This window comes from Xyrauchen texanus, chromosome 19 (assembly GCF_025860055.1).
Source record: "Xyrauchen texanus isolate HMW12.3.18 chromosome 19, RBS_HiC_50CHRs, whole genome shotgun sequence".
NCBI classification, from domain to species: Eukaryota; Metazoa; Chordata; class Actinopteri; order Cypriniformes; family Catostomidae; genus Xyrauchen; species Xyrauchen texanus.
The window spans coordinates 33,459,908-33,483,170 of NC_068294.1; the positions used below are offsets into that span (position 1 = coordinate 33,459,908).

General features: G+C 40.8%; 1 protein-coding gene across 1 annotated transcript in view; it reads left to right on the plus strand.

Moving 5' to 3' along the window:
- LOC127659668 (5-hydroxytryptamine receptor 4-like) overlaps nucleotides 1-23,263 on the plus strand; it is a 148,979-nt gene that overhangs the window by 96,174 nt on the left and 29,542 nt on the right. The window contains exon 6 of the mRNA XM_052149589.1: nucleotides 1,315-1,877. Within this exon, the coding sequence (XP_052005549.1) occupies nucleotides 1,315-1,877 (563 nt within the window). The remainder of the gene's footprint in view (nucleotides 1-1,314; nucleotides 1,878-23,263) is intronic.

A 23,263-nucleotide genomic window follows, 5' to 3' on the forward strand; every position in this document is an offset into this window, starting at 1 on the left:
GGGGCTCTCATAAAGACCTTCTTTGAGGGGTGGAATGATTAAGTGGGAAATTAAATGTCAGAATCTCAGGTAGGGAACTTAATCCATTACTTTTCAGTAAAAAAAGAAAATAAAATTGGTCCAGGGTGGAGACTGATGAACCTTAATTAAATTCATGCTGGAGAAAAGGAAATGGAATTGGAATGATGTCAAGAAAGAATTTCTTTCCAGTTTTTACATGCACATGTGAATGTAGTGTTCTAGCAGATGGGTTTGACGGGCACCTACACACTAGAGAACATTCAGATGCAGTGTTTGATGGATAGGAATGCATAAGATACATTTTGTGAGTGTGAAAAGAGCCAGGTCAGATAGCTTTCTGAAAGCACACCTGGACCCACCGCTCTAAAATTCTCAGTGGTCAACAGATGCCTGTGTCAGTGTGTGTTGCATCCAAGGAGTTTTAATATAACTGGAGAGAGCTGTCCATTCATCTCTATGGCAGTGCTCGGCTTATCCCGAGTACATGATATTAGGTTGCTTATGGCCGCTCTGATCACTTACCAATGGTAACAGAAAGGGCTTTTAAAAGCGTGAAATGGACCTATATTTTTTCCAAAAAACAAGCTGTAACTAATAAAACATCTGCTATAATGTATATAAATACTTACAATTTACACTCACTGTGTAAATATGTAAAGTAAATGTGTTTTTACTAACATTATTTTTTATTGTAGGGTGCAATGGGGCTAAAAGTCCTATTGAATATAATTTTCTCTTAAAATATTAGATGGCAGAAAGAACTATTATTGCACATTTCTAAACCCCAATAACACTGTAACACATTTTTTTACATTAGTGGGAATGAATAGATTTGTTGCAATGGACATGCAAAGTGGGCCCATTTTGACTGCTGGAAAAGACCATTGTGATTAATTTGTGAAATAGGCATTTGTAACTTTATAATGTATACAGTTGAATTTCTTCAAGAATAAATCAGAAATTGTTGTAATATAGTTAAAATATGATAAAATGGCAAAAGTGATTCAAATAAACTTAAAGTGAGACATCCTTTTTAAACTTTTTTTATTTTTATTATTTTACTCAATATTCAGTATATATAAATACTTTTTTTTTTTTCACACAATCATTATACACTTTGGAGTTTTTGAGAACAAAATGCAGGATATTCAGTCATTTTGGTCCACAGTTGTTCCTGGTATGGACTGACATTCATGTGGTAGAATATACGCAAAGGGAGAAGTGCTAGAAATAAAAAAGCCACATTCTTAATGTTTGTGTAAGCTGAATGTGTACACATCTCCCCCTCCACAGATAGAGAAACGGAAGATTTCTGGCAACTCCACAGTATGTGTCTTCATGGTGAACAAGCCTTACGCGCTGACCTGCTCAGTTGTGGCCTTCTACTTACCACTCATCCTGATGGTGTTGGCCTACCAGCGCATCTATGTCACGGCACGGGAACATGCCAGGCAGATCAACATGCTGCAGCGGGCCGGAGGAGCAGGGAACGCAGCCTCTGACAGCGCAGACCACCAACGCAACCACCGAATGCGCATAGAGACTAAGGCAGCCAAGACTCTGTGCATTATTATGGGCTGCTTCTGCCTCTGCTGGGCACCTTTTTTCATTACAAATGTGGTTGATCCCTTCATAGACTACAGTGTCCCTGAGCAGCTGTGGGCAGCCTGTCTCTGGCTGGGCTACATTAACTCCATGCTCAACCCCATCCTTTATGCCTTCCTCAATAAGTCCTTCCGTCGTGCCTTCCTCATCATTCTCTGCTGTGGACACAAGCGTTACCGTCGACCTTCCATCCTGGGGCCTGGAACACCCTGCGCAGCCACACAGATCAACGGCTCTACACACGTCCTGAAGTAAGTGATACAAGGTTTATATTTTTTTTCCTATGTCATTGAAAAGCCATGGAAATTTCTATAGTTATGTATGTTTTTCTAGTAATGCTCAGCTCTAAAATATTACAAAAAAGACACAAAAAGAACTACGACTAGTATATGACATCAAAGCTTCAATTAGGTGTTCAGATGGTGTTAGTACTAAGAAAGGACCAGAAACAGATAACATTTCTCATTTTGTCATTTTTTTCACATTGTGCCAACAATCACTGGTACAGAGTCAAGCACTGTTCTTCTACCTCTCTCTATTTTAAATCTATTGTTGCTCACTACTGTTTCTCTACTCTGTTTCTCATTGGCCTTCCTAATTTTGAAATCAATCCTCATTTGCAGCAATATAGAAGATCTCCTTATCTAATGTCTGATGGTCATTTTTGCATGTTCAAAAGTTCTTTGTGCAACAGGCAGCTAAATCAAGTCAATGTTTTGCCTTGTGCACCTATACATTACGTTCACTGTCATGTGTAATTTTCTTCCTTGGTACTACTTAATTTTACCTTTCTAGATTGTTCACCTCCATGTCCTTACAACATTTACTCAGAAAAGAGCAAACAAGAAACATCTGTATATTGGAAATACTGTTGTTAAATATCATGTGCGAGCATATAGCTCCACTTTGGTCATCTTAGTTTCAACCTAATGAGCTGCCTCCAGAGAGAGCAATATCACGCATCATAGGCATGCTTCTGACACAAAAAAAGTTCTAAAAGGTAGGTAACTTAATAATGCTATCTCCTAAGGTAGTATCCTATGTATCCTTTCCCAGGTAAGCAATCCCAGAATGCACCACAATGAACTCAGCAGGGCTCCAGACTGCAACTAAAATGGTCGCAAGTGCAACCAAAAATAATTGATTGCAACAATAATTTAAAAACTAGTCACCACTGGCGACAGTCAGGATGTGTGCGTTCATATGCGGTTTCATCAGATATCATCTTGTGAGTTATAGAATATATTTTTAGAACGTGCACAACCAGTGCCTCCACTGCTTTTCACCTGTTCTGTTTCTGACGAGCTCACTGCAATGCATACAGCATCAAACCCAGCGCGAGAGAGTTGTGAACAAATGAGCCTTAGGTTAGCAGTATGAATCAGATTCCTTTTCTCAGCAGTCAGTGTGCTCACAACTGGGAGCGCAGACATTTCAAAATAAGAATTCCATGTTTATTTTTGGGCATCTTTTTTTTCAACTGGTAACTATTGATTGGGATTGGAGTTGCCCATTAAACTGCATCTGGGATTTCATTCATTTTGCACTTTTGTAGTCTCTGCGTCTGGAGCCATCCGGTAACAGTAAAGAAAGACTAAGGCAATATTTTAAAACAATAAAAATTATACTGTATATATATATATATATATGTGAGCTCACTTTTGCTCACAAGCTACAGGCTTCCTGTCAGGTCCAATATAAACTCAGCAAAAAAGAAATGTCCCTTATTCAGGACACTTTATTTTAAAGATAATTTTGTAAAAATCCCTTTACAGATCTTTATTGTAAAAGGTTTAAACAATGTTCTCCATGCTTGTTCAATGAACCATAAACAATTAAGGATCATGCACCTGTGGAACGGTCTTTACGACACAAACAGCTTACATATGGTAGACAATTAAGGTCACAAAAATTAGGACAATAAAGAGACATTTCTACTGACTCTGAAAAACACCAAAAGAAAGATGCCCAGGGTCCCTGCTCATCTGCTTGAACGTGTCTTAGGCATGCTGCATGGAAGCATGAGGGCTGCAGATGTGGCCAGGGCAATAAATTACAATATTCATACTGTGAAACACCTAAGACAGCGCTACAGAGAGACAGGAAGGAAGAATGCACAATCCCTCCATCAGTGCTCAGACTGTCCACAGTAGGCTGAGAGAGGCTGGACTGAGGGCTTATAGGCCTGTTGTAAGGCAGGTCCTTACCAGACATCATCGGCAGCAATGTCGCCTATGGGCACAAACCCACCTTCACTGGTCCAGACAGGACTGGCAAAAAGTGCTCTTAACTGACGAGTTGTGGTTTTGTCTCACCAGGGGTGATGGTCGTACTCATTTTTATCATCGAAGGAATGAGCGTTACACCCACTCAGGAGTGGGATCGATTTGGTGGTTGGTCTGTCATGGTCTGCGGCGGTGTGTTACAGCATAATCGGACTGAGGTTGTTGTCATTGCAGGCAATCTCAAGACTGTGTGTTACAGGAAAGACATCCTCCTTCCTCATGTGGTACCCTTTCTGCAAGCTGACCCTCCAGCATGTTAATGCCAACAGCCATACTGTTCATTCTGTGCATGATTTCCTGCAAGGAAATGTCAGTGTTCTGCCATGGCCAGCGAAGAGCCCCGAAGAGCCCCCTCCCCCCTTGTTCTGGGATACATTATTCCATTTCTGTAAGTCACATGTCTGTGAAACTTGTTCAGTTTATGTCTTAGTTGTTGACTCTTTTTATGTTTACACAAATATTTACACATGTTAAGTTTGCCGAAAATAAAAGCAGTTGAAAGTGAGAGGATGTTTCTTTTTTTGCTGAGTTTAGTTTTAACTAACTCATCCTTCAATTACTGCCTCTATGCAAATCCTGCAGTACATTGTGACAGGGTGACACAACAATCCATGCTGAAATGTGCTTTTGAAACTGTGAAGGATGGACTGAAATGTTCAGGGACTTTGTTAAGGTGTCTATTGTTGGGATTATTGAGAAAGAAATGCAGATTGGGAGGTTCTACACACAGCCAGGAACAGCTCAAGGTTTGGCTGAATTTTCCTATATTTTACTCTTAATTCTTAGTTATTCTGCCGCTTAGAAATATTAGTGTCTATCCAGCTTTCTGTGTATTACTTAAAAGTAAATGGGCGAGCCAAGTTTCTGAATACTGAATGTGTTGTTGATGTGTAAATGTGGGCAGACGTGTGTTCAAGCATTCAAGAGTATTATTCTGTCTGACATGAACAAGTTGCCGAAGTACAGAACAAGCCATTTTTGCAGCTTAAATAACTTTTTTATATATAGTAAGTTTTCATAGTACAATAAACTCTTATCACAAAAGATCAAGGAGAGTTTGATTTGTCATGATGTGATGTGACCACTTAAATGTTCATCTGGTAATGTAGGTTACAGTGTCAGCATTAACAGAACACAATGATTCCCAGATTACCTTCACCTAACACAACATGGTTGTGATTGTTGGACGTTGTAGCTGAAGTGCTCTGATGGATGAGATTTGTAGAGGAGAGAGAGATGCTCTGCTGTAAATGGTCTACTGAGGGGATCTCCCTCAGGCTTTAACCACAGCATAGCATGTTATTTCTGATACAGTGAAGATTAAAGATTTAAGCCAGCTGGTCTATGTGATCTCATAACCCTCAAGGGAAATCTAAAATGCAAGCATGTGTCTGTTGTTATTAATTCAACAAGACATGGAGAACAGATGTGCAATGTGCTGAGCACAATTGAAGAAGGTATATATAAAAGACATTAATATGATGTAACATTTTTGAGAGGAATTAATACAATTATATTGACCAAGTGGCAACAACAGACAAATATTTTCCATTTAAAATATAAATATTTACATTTTTCTTGTGATTGAAGTGCATTTCTCACCACATTTCATGCTTATTTTGCTCTGCAGATACTTTCCTTTCGGGTTGTAGAAATTACAGTGTTCCACAAATATTCAGGTGAAAAGATCTCTAACTTTTTGTGATACTCACATTCATGCATTTAATAGATACTCAAATTATCTATTACTATATGCTTTGACTGATCCTCTTTCTAGACTTTTATTATGAATTGTAATATTACACTTTAGCCATTCTAAGCCACAATTCAAGATGCTTAAGAAAGCATAAGCAAACTATCAATAAAAGATGATTTATTTTTTAAATAATTTATTATTGTAGTTTGCCATTTTTATAAGAGTGCTTTTATGCATGGCTTGTTGGTGACATTTAGAGGTGATCCTGCTGGGAAGAGAAGACAAACTTTCAAGAGGCCAAATAAAAATATTCTGATGTCAGCACCTCATGTAAACATATCCTCTGATCAGTGCCTCTCTGCTCTGTTTTCACTGCTAGTGCTTTCAATTTGATTCAACGAGTTTCTTTTATGTTTCATGTGCTGCAGTTTTTGAAGCATAGTCATTCTTGCAAATGACTAAATATAGAGGTGAGATTAAATCCCACTCTGTGAGCTTTGTCATCGACACCAGAGCTGTAGAGCCGAAAGTTTAATTTGAAGTTGCTTGGGTTTCGCATTTTCCTCGCAGTTCTGACAGATTCTTGTACTCGTAGGTTAATGAGCACAGTGAATATTGGTGTGCTGTTTCTTCTCATCCTAATCATATGATGCAAGTCTTTTAAATCACTTTCTCAAAAGTGATCTGTGGATTTTGTTTCCATGGAAACACAAATGGATTACCTCCATTTAGACAATGCCTTTGGGTTTGGCCATCTCACAGTACGCTTTGTCACAGAGAAGGAGTCATAATGCAATTGTACATCTACAGACATTTAAAATTTTAAAGAGAGCAAGTGAAATGGAATGTGTGCCCAGATGAAATTGACATGATTCTGAGACCAAATGGACAGAATTTGGTCAGCAGATATAAAGGCCCCGATATACTTCCGTAGAGGTTCTTCTTCAATCTTCTTTCAGAGGTAAAAAGAAGTTCTAAACAACTGAACGACAGTATACTGTTTCCGAATATTCAGACACCCACCACACCACTGTAGAAGACATTTAGAAGTTAAATATTTAAATATGAGGACACTCAGTACAACCATAACCAACGTGGCATTAAAATGTGTTATCAGTGACATAATGCCTTATTCTATGGGCAGAATTCACATGATGTCAGTAAAATAAGTTATTTTAACAACCCGATGATTTAAAGTAATATGCAGTAGAAAAGAAAATCTACCAGTTTAATTGGTCTTGTTTACATTATTAATTCAAGATGTTAATGCACTAACATGCTATACTATGTGCCGATTACACTCTGTTAATATAATTTATGATGACCCTGATACTATTGCAAAGATGAGTGCATAAAAGTGTTAATGTGGAGAATAAAGACAAAAGAATGATAATAGAGGCAGATGAATGGCTTTTGCTGCAGATGGCACTTGAGTAAAGCAGTATATACATTTTATAAAATTCTATTTGAGTAGATTTAATTCCTTTTTGTAAACAATAAAACAAAAACAAAAATCGCATAACATGGTCTTGGAAAATGTCTCTAAGCGAATTATCGAACAGATGTAGGCAAATTTTCACCAGCTCGCTAATTTCTCTACACCTTGACATTGACTGATCTACTGTTCACATTGACTGATTTTAATTGACTAAACAACATAAACAAGATCAGTTGTCAGCCTCAAGGTAGGTGGAGTTCCAGGTCACATTCTGATGACATGGACCAATGGCAGTAAGAAGGTGTTAGAAGCTGGTAAGAATTTGTCCTAAAAGTTCACCCCAGTGAGCTGTTACGAGCCGCCAAAAGGAACGCAAAAAATTATTATTTTTGGCCTTCTTTTTATTTTATTAATTCATTCTTCATTCATTACTTCGTTCTTCAATTTCATAGGAAGTATATCTGGGCCTTAATACTAAAAATTATGAATAACACAATACTACACACTCAAGGGTGGCCTGGGTAGCTCAGCAAGTAAAGGCACTGACTACCACACCTGGAGTCGTAAGTTCGAATCCAGGGCATGCTGAGTGACTCCAGTCAGGCTTCCTAAGCAACCAATTGGCCTGGTTGCTATGGTGGGTAATGCCGCGGAGAATAGCGTGAACCCTTCACACGCGCCATGTCTTCGCAGTAACGTGCTCAACAAGCCACGTGATAAGATACGCAGATTGACTGTCTCAGACACAGAGGCAACTGAGATTCGTCCTCCACCACCCGTACTGAGGCGAGTCACTACAACACCATGTGGGCTTAGAGTGCATTGGGAATTGGGCATGCCAAATTGGGGAGAAATAACTTTTTGCACAAAGAAAGGAAAGAAAATATAAACCTATTTTATGACCATTTAAAACCTATTTGTTGCATTGTGACATTATTTTCATGACAATAAAACACATGAGCCTAGTGTAATGTTATTTGGAGTAAAAATGAGTTCAGGCTCAACTTGTGCAGTTGTTGGCTGTCATAAGACATCATATAAACGTCATATTATTTGCTAAGAACACAAGCTAATGCAAGTGTAAAAACTGGAGGCCCGAAAACAAAACAGGTATTTGCTGATTTTCATTTTTAAACATTGTGTCAGAAATGAATGATTTTAATTACTGTATTAAATTATGAGAATGAGATGTTTTGTTTGTTTTTTGTTTTGTTTTTTGCTGTTTTTTTGCTTTACAGTGATGAGAATTTGGAGGAAAATGTGCACAAATATCATGAAAATAATGTCACAATTCACAAATTTTAACATTTCCTTTGTGTAAAATATAATTTATAGTTTTTCTTTTAGGTTTTTTGGGTGAAATATGACCCAGATATTTCTTTGTTTGTTTGATTCTCCAGCACATCGTCAATGTCCAGGAAAGGTATTTGCTATTTCCCTTATCTGTGACACACTTGTTCGACATGGTCAGAATAACATGTTTTGATATTGTCCAATGTCCTTGCTTCAGGACTCTCCATCTCCAATCAAATGATTCATGGGAATGAGACACACTGCAATGTCAACAGTGTGGGTCTTAGATGGACAAAAATTACAGAGTGGCATGTCACTGTCATTTACATGTCATAACATTCATGTCGCAATTTACTTAAAACATTTTCTCCTTGTCCTTTCCATCCTGGATACCCAAATTAAAAGTGCACATAATTTTTGTTCCACTTAAAAACATTTCTCCTAAAGAAAGAAAAAGTGCTTTTGACAAATATGTTAAAACTGTACACTCTCACATATGAATAAGACTTTAGTTACTGCACTGCTTGTTTAGGAAGACAAATATATATGTATCTTTATTGAACTTAATTCTTGAATTTAAAAAGACACATATTTCTTCAGAAATATATAATAGGTAGAGCAATTTCTTGTCAATTAAAATCCATATTCATGTAAAAGCAATGCGTTTCAATTGCAACCGCTTTATCAGCAGCAACATTTGCCTTTGCATGCGTAGATTGCTGGTCAGCTACGAGAAGTGGGAAGACTCCCACTTAACAGTTTTGTCCTCCCATGACTTAAACCGCCTACTCTTGTCTACATTCAAGATGAGGTGCTTGAAAATGCTCTACATCCACACTGCCGTTTTCAAATGTTTTTAAAAAATTGCTCATCCACACTGAAACTTCTGAAAACCTTTAAATCCCCTTTCTGAGCATGTGTAATGATTTATAGTCTCAGTGTAGACAGAAGACCAAAAGGTAGAAAAAAATATGTTTTTTTTTAAACGTATGCAGATTAATGTGGATGTAGTCGCAGCTTGAACAATGAACCTACAGATGTTTCAAACTCTTCAAAGGCCTCTCCACCAAAGCAGTTGTTGTCTAAACATGTCCCACTGAAAACTAGGGATGGGCATTTCAAGTAATTTTATAGTCGAGAACTCTAACTAATCGATTATTCAAAAAGTAGTATCATTTATATTAGTAAATAAAGCCTATGACACATGAAATGTATTGTCTGTGGGGGGTTTCGCAAATGTTACTGTGGCAGCGGGGGCGTGGTCAAGCGCCCGTCCGGGAGAGAAAAGCGGTAAGGGCGCTCACACCTGAGCTAAATTATGTCTAACACCTGTCTCTAATTTCAGTAGAGCGAGGAGAGCGGATAAAGAGCCAGCAGCCACAGAGCAGAGGGAGACGGACGTACAGCCACTCAGCGTTTCTGTGCTTACGTGTGTGTGTGTGCACGTTATAAAAAAACAATTAAAAAGACTTACCTTGTGCCAGACCCCCTGTGTTCCTGTCCTCCTTGAGAAAGTCACTACAGTTACCCTCATAGGGGTTTCAAAAAAAGCTTGAACAACATTTGAACCTGTTATTCGTATGAAAAATTAGCACTATGCATGAACAACAACATCTTGATTAAAAATAAATTATAAATTGCACTAAACATTGAAACATAAATTCCAAGTCTTCTGAAGCATTACCATAACTTTAAATAACAAACAAATGTTCAATTTTGGGTGAAATATTCCTTTAATAAACAATGTTTGCATACCTACTGAAAACAGGTCCAGATTACATTTTGACCATGTAGGCCCTTTACTCTGTCCTACTATTCTTTGTTTTCCACAGCCCTTGGAAACCTGCCTGGGACATAAATTGTGGAACAGTTAACTGTCAGCATGTTAATATGGCTGATAAACATTGGAGTAAAGTATGTAGGGATCTCGGGGGCAGCTGATTTGAAGAACTGTAGCTCTGCTGCAGGCGCCGGAGACATGAGCTCTGGGACAGGCAAATTAGTTTTTGGAGGATCCAGGCAGATTAACACAGATGACATAGATCTAAACACAGGCCTGCTGTCTTTCTTAGTCTTGGTTTTGAAAGGTTTTGTCTGCCAAATCAAGTCTATATTGTAGCCAACAGGCAGGAATCCATTTTGTTGTCTTGCGACAAGAAAATCATCAAAAGGAAATTACTTTGTAGTGAGAACCACTGCAGACCCTCATGACCGCATTTAATGGTCAATAGGTCTCTTAAAAATATCTGATTATTTGACCTCTTTATGTCATGGCCAGGTTTGTTTAGGTTGTCAAATAGGAATTTAACCCTTATATTTTTTTTTAGAATATACATAGTTTTTATTAAAACATGACGTTGCGTCGAAGAAGCGACACTAGGGGTCGGTCTCGAGAGCCTTTCGCATCTCTGATCTATGAGAAAAGGCCAATGAGAAATTGGCAGACAGAATTTGCATGTCCCGTCCCCGGACATACAGGTATAAATCGAGGGAAATGCGTCTGTTTCATTCCGAAATTTTCTTCGGAGCCGATCGGTTGTGTATGCAGCGAGCTGCGAGTCACAGTCTGTTTCCTCCCATCTCTGAGCGATTGCTGTTGGATCTATGGTGCATATCAGCGGCTTTCTCCTTCTCTGCACAGCAGTGCAGCTTTGCCCCTTGGCGCTTCGACAGCGCTAGTAAAAGAGAAATTTTCTCTAAAAGAGCAATACAAAGCGGCGTTGAACGTCCTTTTCAGGATGCGTCTTTATAAAGATGCCTTTCCGCCCCTGTGTAATTCCTGGATGAGATCGAGTGCTCTCTGCTCCTTACGGTCACAGGCGCTGCCTCAAGTTTCTGGGCCGCGATGACACCGAGGCAGCGTTTGTGGTTAGTTCGTGGTCTCACTGCGATAATCTTACCATGGCAACGTTGCGGTCACGGCTTTCCTGCCTATAAGGAACGCCACTCCAGCCGCCCCCCGTGTCGCTCATACTTCCCACGGGATTGAGGACGACCCGGCTGGCGATGAAGGCGATTTGGGGTGGCAGCGGGGCTCGGTTTTGCCGGGTACGTCCCCACAAACCACCCGCCCCCTACACTCTCGTTGACTTCCGTCCAGGCTCGAGGCAACAGCGGCTCACCTCACGGCCAGCCTGCCTATCCTCTTGAGCCCCCCGAGCCGGATGAGCTCGCCGCTGCATCGGAGAGTGGTCCGGCGTCTGACGCGGATGACTCGACTGAGCTGCCTCCTTCGGGCCAGCACGCCCAGTCTGAGGCTGACACCCAGATGTCCGACATGCTTGCCCGGGCCGCCGTCAGCGTGGGGCTGGACTGGAACCCTCTTTTCCCCCTGTGTGTATTTTCCGCGGTACGGTCCCCTTGCGAGCGGACACGCATCTCCCTTGGGCAGTCCTCACGGACCCCCGGTCGCCGTGTTTGTAGCAACTCCTCCCTCCCAATGACATAGGATCTACCATTCTCCACATGTGACCTAAAAGCCCATGTGATGTATTTCACCACTCTTTACCTTCCCAGTCCAGTCTGGGAAGGTGTGGTCTCCGCAGAGTCTTTCCCCCCTGAAAGAATAGGAAAACTGGGAAAATACACCTTCCCCGATGCGTGTGATAGCGTTAAGATGGCCCCAGCCGATTTTACTCGATGCGAGAAATGTAGAGAGAGAAAAGGGACGACTGGCTCAGCTTGCTCCCATGCTTGGCATGTCACATTGTTCCTCCTATCGGGGTGTAAAGAACCTTTTGATGAGCAGCCAGGCACACACAGCCTGTTGTTTTGGCACGCAAGCTACCTGCCCGCACCTGTGTCAGCGGCGCACGTACATGGTTCAGCGCATGGAGTGATTTAAATTGGACACCTTTTGCTTCTTCGACACAACGTCGAAGTGAGTGACAGACGGGGAACGTCTAGGTTACAGATGTAACCTCCATTCCCTGATGGAGGGAACGAGACGTTGTGTCCTCCTGGCCATGTCACTGTTGCGGCCGAACCTCATTGTCAGCTCCTCAGAAAAATTCTGAATGAAACAGATGCATTTTCCTCCCTTTATAGCCATATGTCCGGGGGCAGGACATGCAAATTCTGTCTGCCAATATCTCATTGGCCTTTTCTCATAGATCAGAGATCCGAAAGGCTCTCAAGAGAGACCCCTAGTGTTGCTTCTTCGACACAACGCCTCGTTCCCTCCGTAACATCCGTAACGTAGACTTTCAATATTTATACTACCATTTGCAAAAGCTGATTTTTACCTTGAAAAAACATTTATTTAAAAAAATATTTTTAAATAATGATTAAAATGTGTAATGTACATTCATGTGTATTCAACCTGTAAGGAAATATATACCACTTTAAATGTTTAGAGTGATTAAATAAGAACATTTTTGTATGAAACAACATGAATAGAAAGATTTCTAAGAACACATAAGTTGACACATTCCTTTTTAATTTTTCGTAAAAAATTTTAAATCCTCACTTGTCATTTAACCAAGCACAAACATAATTTTGTGCAATTAGAATAATGCAACAGTATATCAACACCCGCATTCCAGAATACTTCCCCAGACTCTCACTGTTTTGTAGATGGTTGAAAATTGTCTCAATATTTTCTCTCAGTTACTGTTCTGTAATTCCAAATCTTGCTATTTTGTAAAGACATACAACAGACATCTTTTTGATGGATTATAATCTGAGAGCACTGAATGTTCTCGCAGTGCAGTGGACTGAAAATAACTTGTCTGTACACATAGTGAGTTATTGCACTGTAAGCGTGGTGTTGCTGTTCAACATCTGTTTTTATAATAAATACATGTGTAAACTTAATGCTCTAATACTCTTATGTTTTTTTTGTTACTAATATATCTGTGTAATAATTGGCCATCAGCAGCAATTATGTTAATTAGCATTACTGTACATGTAGATCAGTCTATGATCACATGGGGAGTCCTCAAGTCCTGATCAAATTAATGCTTGTCCTGTGCTCTGCCATGGATTAACGGTAAGGGTTTAGTTTGTTAATCTCAATTCAACATTCTCAGATCAAAGTGCAGGTATTTTCCATCTTCAATATGTAGATTTAAAGTTGAAGTGTGTAATTTTTTTATTTATGTTAAAATACACTCACTGAGCACTTTATTAGGAACACTATGGTCCTAATAAAGTGCCTGGCATGGTCTTTTGCTGTTGTAGCCCATCTGCCTTAAGGTTCGATGTGTTGTGCATTCTGAGATGCTATTCTGCTCACTCTAATTGTACAGAGCAGAGGCATAATTTTATTTTGGGATGATATGGACATGTCCCTGTACAGTTAATCGGAAATGTCCCGACCAACATTTGGGCAATTTACCACACAAAAAATACTTTATACTATGTTTTTATTTTAATTTCAACAACTATTAAATGTCCTTAGTATAATTATTAATGTGTAATTATTGTCCTAACTCTTCTGAAGCTGCGCGTAAACGTGGCACATGGCACACATGTTCTCAGTGCTCCTACCCGTAGAAAACAGAGGTCTGTCCAAGCGCTGAATAAGTGACGGCAGGAAGGGGTGAGGGTCACACAGTATGTGCCGTGGCGCCATGCCCATCTCGGTACTCGAGTCAGAAGCCAGTGCTGAAGCAGTCTCATATGCATCAACCCGAGCGCCGCAACCGTCACTGAGGATGCCATATGCCCCAGGAGCCTCTGAAATATTTTCAGTGTTTCAGATCTACCTATGCTTTGCCAAACCGAGCCCAAATCAGCTGTTCCTTCTGGGGTGGAGTCTCCACTCTCCGCTGAGCGTTACCTGCTATAACAGTGCATACACTGTGGCGTTGAGGTTGCCCAGCATATGAGTGGTGTCCATATGCTACTGTCGCTGTGTTGTCTGAACGAATCAACACCAGTTTGCCATTTATAAATGGCAGAAATCTGCGCAGGAAATATGGCCAACAACTCTAGGCAGTTGATGTGCCAACCCAGCCAGGGCCCTATCCTTAATGGGGCAGAGCTGCCTCTGTGACTTTCGTGAAGACACAAGGGTACAGGGACAGACCAAAGGGGAGGACCTTGTACTCCAAGATTGCTGCAACCCACCTCCTTTCTTGGGTACGATGAAGTATGGGCTATAGAAACCCTTCTCCATCTCGCCTGGAGGGACAGGCTCTATCGCGTCCTTGCGAAGAAGGGTTGCTATTTCGCAAACAGGGTGGAGGCGTTTTTGTCCTGCACAGAGTTAAAGTGGACACCACTGAAATGGGGCGGGAGCCTGGCGAATTGAATCGCGTAGCCGAGTCGGATGGTTCGGGCCAGCCACCGCGACAGGTTGGAAAGCATAAGACATGCGGGAAAATTGCTGGGGAAAGTCCTCTGCGATGTCGCCGAATAGGCCAATCTGAGAGATGGGGGCATTGAGAAAGCGAGCCTTGTCAGGGTCCCGCATCTCGACCAGATTCAGCCATAGATGGCGTTCCTGGAACACGAGGGTGGCCATTACCTGTCCGAGTGCATGCGCCATGACCTTCGTGGCTCGGAGGGTGAGGTCTGTCACCAAGCGCAGTTCATGCAGCACATCAGGATCAGGACTACCCAAGTACAGATATCTTAGTGTGTTGGCCTGGTGGACTTGCAGGAGGGCCATGGCGTGCAGGGCGGAGGCAGGCTGTCCAGCGGCACTGTAGGCCTTGGTTGCCAGAGACGACGTCAACCAACTGGCCTTAGAGGGGAGTGACGGGCGATCCTGCCAGGTGGTGGCGTTTTACGGGCATAGGTGCACCGCAACAGGCTTATCCACCTGAGGGACTTCCGTGTACCCGTGGAATGCCCCGCTGTCAAGGGTAGTGAGAGTGGATGATTGAGGAAGTTGGTTTCGGGCAGTAAAAGGTGTCCTCCACATCGTGCACCTCTGAGAAGAAACGAACTGGGGGGGGCTATGAGCGGCGCCAATCGTCTTGCTGTGAGGGCTGAAGGGAAGACGGAGGGTTCAAGTCCAGCCCAACACTCGCAGCAGCCCGGGCAAACATAGCGGACAGCTCGGCATCTGCCTCAGACTGAGCGGGCACACAAGAAGGCGCCAGCCCAGTCGAGTCCTCAGCGTATGAGTCCGTTCTCAGTGTGTTCTCTGCCCAGACACGTGAGGCAGTGCCCGTGGCCGTCTGAAGTGGAGAGGTAACATCCAGGAATAACAAAAGGACGGAAGGGCATCTTGAAAAAGATGCATCTTTAAAAAGACATTCAACGTCCAAGTGTTGTACTCTTTTAGAGAAATGTACTCTTTTGACTGTATACTCTTTTAGATGGCTGTCGAAGCGCCCAAGGTCATAGTCTGCACTGGGGTGCAGAGAAGAGAAAAGCCGCTGATTTGCAGCGTAAATATCGCCAACAGCATACGCTCTTTTAGAGGTGAGTGGAACAGCAGTGGATTTTTTCAGCTCCTTGAAACACAACCAGCTTAGAAGAAAAAATCTGTCTGAATAGATGCACGCTTCCCTCCTTTTGTACCCGTATGTCTGGGGGAGGGGTATGCAAATTCTGTTTGCCAATTCTCATTGGCCTTTTCTCAAAGATAGAGGTAACCGAGGCTCTCAAGAGAGACCCCAAGTGTCACTACATCAACACAACGTTGAGTGAGTTACAGAAGGGGAACTAGGTGTATTGCATCCCTCATAACCGTGCAGCCCTAGTGGTCAATTCTTAATTTGTTTATTCTTTAGAAATTATTATTTTTAAAAGGCTAATATTTTGTATGGTGGGGCAGAGAAATAAGAAACTACTTGTTTTATGAGATAATAATGTTATTTTTATTACCTTGTAAAATGTTGTTATCTATATTACCATGATAATTCAAACCAAACCTACACCCTTGGGACAGAGTGGTTATCTGAGTTACCATAGACTTTCTGTCAACTCAAACCAGTCTAGCCATTCTCCGTTGACCTCTCTTATCAACAAGGCATTTCCGTCTGCTGAACTACTGCTCAATGGATGTTTTTTGTACCATTCTGGGTAAACTGTAGAGTTGTGTGTGAAAATCACAGGAGATCAGCAGTTACAGAAATGCTCAAACCAGATCATCTAGTACCAACAATCATGTCAGGGTCGAAATCACTGATATCACATTTTTCCCCATTCTGCTGCATGATTTATGCATTTCACTACCAGCAAACAATTGATTGATTAGATAATTGCATGAATAAGTCAGTGTATAGGTGTTCCTAAAAAAAAGTGCTAAGTGAATGTAGTTCATCCTTTCCCAATTTAATAATAGCAAGGCATTCATGGTTTCCTTGAAATACTAAGGTGCTTTCAAAACATTGCTCTTTTTGTTTAAGCGATCCAGACTGCCATCCTCTGTCTTAACTAATTGTATGATTTTAGGGCTTACTAAAAAAATGTAAATGCCTTCTATTGGGAATTGATTGCATTGTGAAAGGGGAAGTTACATAACAGAATGGAGCCAGGTGGTTGGAGCAGTGCGGCTGAATACAGTAAGAGATTTGGTGACATCAGCTGTAAATTTAAATAGTGTCAAAGGCAGAGGTAGTAATTTTGATGAAATATTATGAAGACGTTTTTACATACAAAACATTCTGGCTCTGTTTTTCTGTTGAGTAGCTCTTTTTTAATTTGATTATGCTTTTTAACTGATCGAGCACAAGGAAAGTAAAAATACTCACTGAGTTAGCACTTGCTGCTTGGAAAGATGTGGTTTGCATCTTGCAATGTTTGAGCAGCTAATTACAAATAAATATTATAAATATTCTTATAATATTTTATAATATTTTCTTATAAAAGAAAACAACAGTGATTTAGAAAAATGCAGAGTTGTGTCTGCTGCCCTGAAAGGGCCTGTTTGTGTTGAGTCATGGTCTCTGGCTCTTACAGCATGCCATAAATTATCCCTATTAAGATTTATATGTGAAAGTTATGGTTGGCTTACTGAGGAAGGCCAATCATTTCTGACAGACTGCATCGAAGTTTGTTCCACTGATTGTTTACCGCAACATCTACTCCATAAAGCAACTTGCAGAGAGATTGTGTGATTGTATAAACACATTATGCACTCATCACATTAGCGGGTTGTGAGAGATGAGGCCATTGACGTGTATTTGAAATGAGGTCTAGAGAGGCATGAGACTTAGACATAACACAGGAGCCTGTATTCTTAACTCAGTTTGCTGGTATTCATCAAACATCTGATAGGGCACATCACAATGAACCAGTCAGCAAATTTCACTGACTCTTTCTTATCTGTTTAAAGGCAGTTTTCTTCTTGAAGGATGTGTCTTGTTCTTAGAGAGACACCCAATCTAAATTACAAAACTAGAACATTCTCATTACAATCAATGAAGCTGCCTACACTGATGGCATGCAACTGCATTGATTCTATACATAAACATTCTAGTTTTGCTGCTTGCTTTTTTGTAAAGTAGACAAAACTTATTTAGTTGCTAGTTACTTATTTGCTAACTACCTGTACAGCATTTAATGGCATCATAGGCACACTCCTTACTTGAAGGTTGTTCCAAACTTTTGACGGAATATTTATAAGGTATCCAAATTTTGAGGGGCCTTTCACACAGGTGGCATTTTTGCATCCATCTGCACTATTTTATAACAGTTTATCTAAGTTTTCATGCACTAGACAGATGTCTTTGACCACTGTGCTGCATCTCGCTGTTTTTTCAGCATCTTGTACATGAGCGGCACATTTTTAATCACTGTGTTAAGCTAAAAACAGTTCAACACGTTCGCCCTGTCAACTTAAAAACAGTTAAACTTTTTAAAACTCTTCTCGGAACACCTGCATTCTGTTCCATTTGTTGTGCAGTGTCTAGCTTTTTTAATACCAGAGCATGTTCTGTTTGAATGGCCTTTAGGCAGCAATTGCGTGTAATCTTCCCAGAAATTTCTATCCCTGAATGCATGGCAACAAGCTTGGTGAAATCTTTTTTTTATTGTTTTTCTAAGTAAAGTACACATGCTAGGTATCCTTGACTGTTGCAATAAGTCTCAGTGGCTATAGCATAAGCATAACAGTTTTTAAGATTCCATGTCAAGTTCAACTTTTAAAATGCATCTTGATGCCACACTTAAGGCATGTGGAGAGGAGGAGGTTGATTCCTAAGGGCCTGTGCATATCCCAAGATCTGAAAGCTTGTGTCTTGATGGGCCGGGAAGCTTTGCCCTGTGCAAACATTAGCACAAGGAGTGCATGTGAAGCAGAGGTTAGCTACACAACACCTGTGTTTCTAAAACTAACAGCAGTTTTATGTGTTAGCTGCACTTGAGCTACATTAATTTATGGGATTTAATGAGGCCTTTCTGTGCGCAAGTATGATGAGTCCTATCTGAAAGGATGGACCTGCGTTTCAGGTCACAACACACCACCATGGGGATGAAAGCTGGCTTTTTTCATGCCATTTTCCATTCAGAAGCAAACTCAACACTCTGTCTAATGGAACATTCCATGTCCACCGAGTGCATGCCAGTTCAAACTCATGCCTCATATTTAAAAATTACGATTCTTGTCTCTAGTCCCCCAAAAATACTGACCAGTTTGCAGTGCTTTTCCCTGTAATTTTTTTTACATTTATATTGACGTATTACCCACGGTTTTCATGAAGGAAAATTATAAAATATGTTTTTGATGACTTACGTCATGGACTATGCAACAGATTATCACTGTGCATTATAAGAGAGAACTATAAAATCTTTGTATAGGCCATACAGGTCCTTGGCATAGATTTTCCTTATCTTTAGGCCATCGTATTGGTTTTGTATTTAATGAAGGGTTTTCCCGCTATTGCCAAACTTGGTTCTAGATTTTGATGATAAGCACATGTTATCTGGCATACGCTATCACTCAACACTGTCTCACTTGGGACAGGATGTTTTCTTCAACAAACCTCAGACTGAAGCATTACCGCACATATGTCAACTCTTACCAGTTTTCAGATACAGCTGAGCAGCACGCCACAAGTGTTTTGTTTTTTGACCATAAACTTCCTCGAAATGAAGCAGGAACTGGCAGAACAGATCAAACTAAATGCCCATAGAGGACGAAAATAATTTCTGTCATTTTTAGTTAGTTTATTCAGATTGGTGCTGTCAGTGCAGTAATGCTACAAAAACTGATTAACTGTACACATGCTCCACCAGACACTCCCATGGCTTTATAGTGAATGGTTAATCTGATGCGATTTTGAATTTATCGTTTGGTTTGTGCTCTTACTAAATCTGGTAAATATTTGTCACATGTACTACTTCCTTAATCAAGATGATTTAAGAATTGACCTTATTACTGTAATATGTCAAGGTCCATTTTACCCCCATTTAAAATGTTTTAATTAAACATATTAATATTTTTTTCTATTGTGACATTATCGAGGCATTTTACTTTTGAGTTCCTCCATTATTCTTAAAGGGGCCATCAAATGCCCTTTCCCCTTCTGTCACTCACAGTGTCGTGGATGGTTCATGCCCTCATTGCGAGAGCATGACCATGGCTACGCTTGTATGCCCCAGGTGAGTTCTGGAATGAGACTGCGGTCCCGTCTCAGGGCGAGTTCAGGGGCTCGCGAGGAGGATGATCTAACGATCGCAACATCGGAGAGCCGGCTCATCATGTCTGACGTGGAAGACTCGGCTGGACTCCCACCCTCAGGTGCGGTTGCCCAGTCGCAATGCTTGCCCGGGCAGCCATGTGTGTCGGGCTGGAGTGGAACCCTCCGAAGACCACTCCTTCCCCCGGTGGAGGGTCGGGTGGAGAATCCTTATTTTTCTTTTCTTTTGATTTTGCTGCATGCCCAACGGGAAGAAAAAGCAGTTTCCTAACTTCCTGGGCCCCACACTCGGTGTCCACGGCTGTCCTTATCACGAGCACCAGACACCGTTTCTCTCTGGCAGGTTCGGCACCCTGGAGGCGGATTTCCTGCCCTGCGCGCCCAGCTATGGCACAAATCCTCCACAGTTCACAAGGACAAATTTCTTCTTCTCCCATCCCAGTCTGTTCTGGGAGTGGTCACAAGGAGCCAGGTAAGTTCTTTGATGTCCCTGGACTCGGCACGGCAAAAAGTGGTACCTCAAGCTCCTCCCTTTCGCGAGGCACCGCCCGCCTTTGCCAACCCGTTGCGATGGCTGATCAGGACTGTCCGACTCAGCTATGCGATTCAGTTCACCAGGCGCCCACCCAGGTTCAACGTCGTCCGCTTCACTGCAGTGAAAGTTGAGAACGGCAATGCCTTGCATGTGGAGATAGAGCCTGTTCCTCCAACCAAGATGAGGAAGGGGTTTTACAGTCCGTACTTCATCGTACCCAAAAAAGACGCCGGGTTGCGGCCAATCTTGGACATGCAAGTTCTGAACCGGGCTTTGCACAGACTCCTGTTCAAGATGAGGATGCAAAAACCCATTTTAGAGAGCATTCGGCATCAAGATTGACTCGTGGCGGTAGACCTGAAGGATGTGTACTTCCATTTCTCACTCGTGGGACCTGTTGTGTGTGCACAGGGACCTGGTTCTCAGGCCCCTTAGCCATTTGGGGCTTCAGGTCAACTGGGAAAAAAGCAAGTTTTCCAAGGTTCATGACCACCTCTACAGCTCAAAAACATATATATATATATATATATATATATATATATATATATATATATATATATCTCTCTCTCTCTCTCTCTCTCTCTATATATATATATATATATATATATATATATATATATATATATATTTTATTTTTTTTCCTTATTTATTTGTTTATTTTGTGAAATATAAACCAGACATGTTCTTCACAAATTTTGTCAGATTTACCTAGAAATAAAATTCTAATCTGACCAACAGTAATTCATTCATTGTAATATTTGCATACTGAATTGTGTTTGTGTTCTTTATATTATATTCATAAAAACAGCTATGGTTGCTCCATTGCAACATTTCATTGACACATAATCAAAACCTAAAACCTATATTAACTAAACCTAAACCTAACACTATTTCATTTTGCAAGCACTGGTATTTCCTTCCTGAAATGCAAATTTAGTTGCCATGCTTTCACCTGGTATTAAAGTGCACCAATCTAATGTGTGATATCTGAGATGGAGGAATTTACCCTCAATGCACCTTTAGAATATTTTAGTGTGCATGTGCCCTCTGATTTTAATTACACCTGTATAGTTTCTGCAGGAATAGTTGATTTGCACTTGTATTTATTGATGCTGGACTTTTAAAGACTGAGGTTAGGATTTCATTACAAGGGTCTAGAAGTTTACACGTCAGCTCTGTTTGCTTTATAGCACACACACATAAATGGTGTCTTTATTCAAAGCTTGGAGAGTGAATGTTGATCCAGAACCTTTATGAGAGGCAGCACAGTGAGTCATGCAATCATTCTTGAGGCTATTGCGTGCCTCTGTGTCTATTTGATTAATTTGCATTGTGAACCTGTTATCAAGCCAACAAACGAGGAACCATAGATAGAGTAAATTGTAATTGTAATTCTGTCAACTACTTAAAACCAGGAAAAAAGCTGTATTGACATAGTACATAAAAGCTACTGCGATCTGTCAACCCAGTTGGTTACTGAAAATTGTTTACATTACAAATATTGGCTAAACTGTGCTAAATGTGTTAACTTTCTTATTTATGGATATACTAGCACTCAAATTATTTGTGTAAATTGAAAATCGATCTCAAACTTTGACCTCAAACTGTCAAGCTATTTTCATGATCAACAGAATTTGTGAAAGTGGTGTAGTTTCTTTCTGTTACAGTGAAACAGGTTTTTCCTAATTATAACCGATTTCTCTTTTACTTTTACTTTCAGTCTCAAACTTTCCTATCTATCTATCTATCTATCTATCTATCTATCTATCTATCTATCTATCTATCTATCTATCTGTCTGTCTGTCTGTCCGTCTGTCTGTCTGTCTGTCTGTCTGTCTTTCTCTCTCTAGCTTAGTCTTTTCTTAAACTTACATTTAACTTACATTCTTCCTTTTCTAGTTATTGGTTTCTCATTGTTTGATTATGGATTTAATCAACTGGAACTGAAATAACCTGCTTTCCTGTTCTCTCCTCTTCTCCCTTTTTGTCCTCCATGTGTGCTGCCTTTCCCCGCTGCCCTTTTCTTCTCCAGTGGCTGCTCCTCTGCCTCCAAACTGCTTCTCTGGTTCTGCAACACTAAGCCTGTTCCTGTCTAGTTCTCTATAGGGAGTTCTCAAGTGAGTCCTTTCTTGTCCCATCACTGCAAATCTTTCTATGCTGGGTGTACATTGTGTGATCCAGTGACTCATCACATATCGTTCATGTTTTAGTGAGCCTGGAAAATAATGACACTTATGTTGGTTAGCTTTTTTGTTTACAGCTGGCTCTGTGAATGGCAATTATTTTAGTATACTAAAACATATGAATCATAGTCACTAATGATGCAACTGAATTTTGGAATTTTGGAATTTTTGCATGAGCAAGTACTCATGATGAAATTTTCTTCAGAAAATGTAAAATCTACTTAATAGGGACCATGGTTAGCTCAGGTCTCCTAATCAACAAAAATTGGCCTGGTTGCTAGAGAAGGTAGAGTCACATGGGGTAACCTCCTCGTGATCGCAATTAGATGTTTTCGTTCTCAATGGGGCACATGGTAAGTTGTTTGTGGATCGAGTAGAGAAGCATGAGCCTCCACGTTCTGTGAGTCGCCGCGGTGTCATGCACAGCGAGCCACGTGATAAGATGCATGGATTGACAGTCTCAGAAGCGGAGGCACCACGAGAACCTACTAAGTAGTGGGTATTGGGCATTCCAAATTGTGAGAAAATTAAATAGGAAAAAAAAATAGAAAAAAGTATTGTATTTAATAATAAATACAGTCTTCTAAATGGAAATCCACGTGTTCGCGAATTCGCGCAAAGGAGTTCCGGTGGCAAAGAAATTCCCCTCGCGGACTTCGTGTCGAGT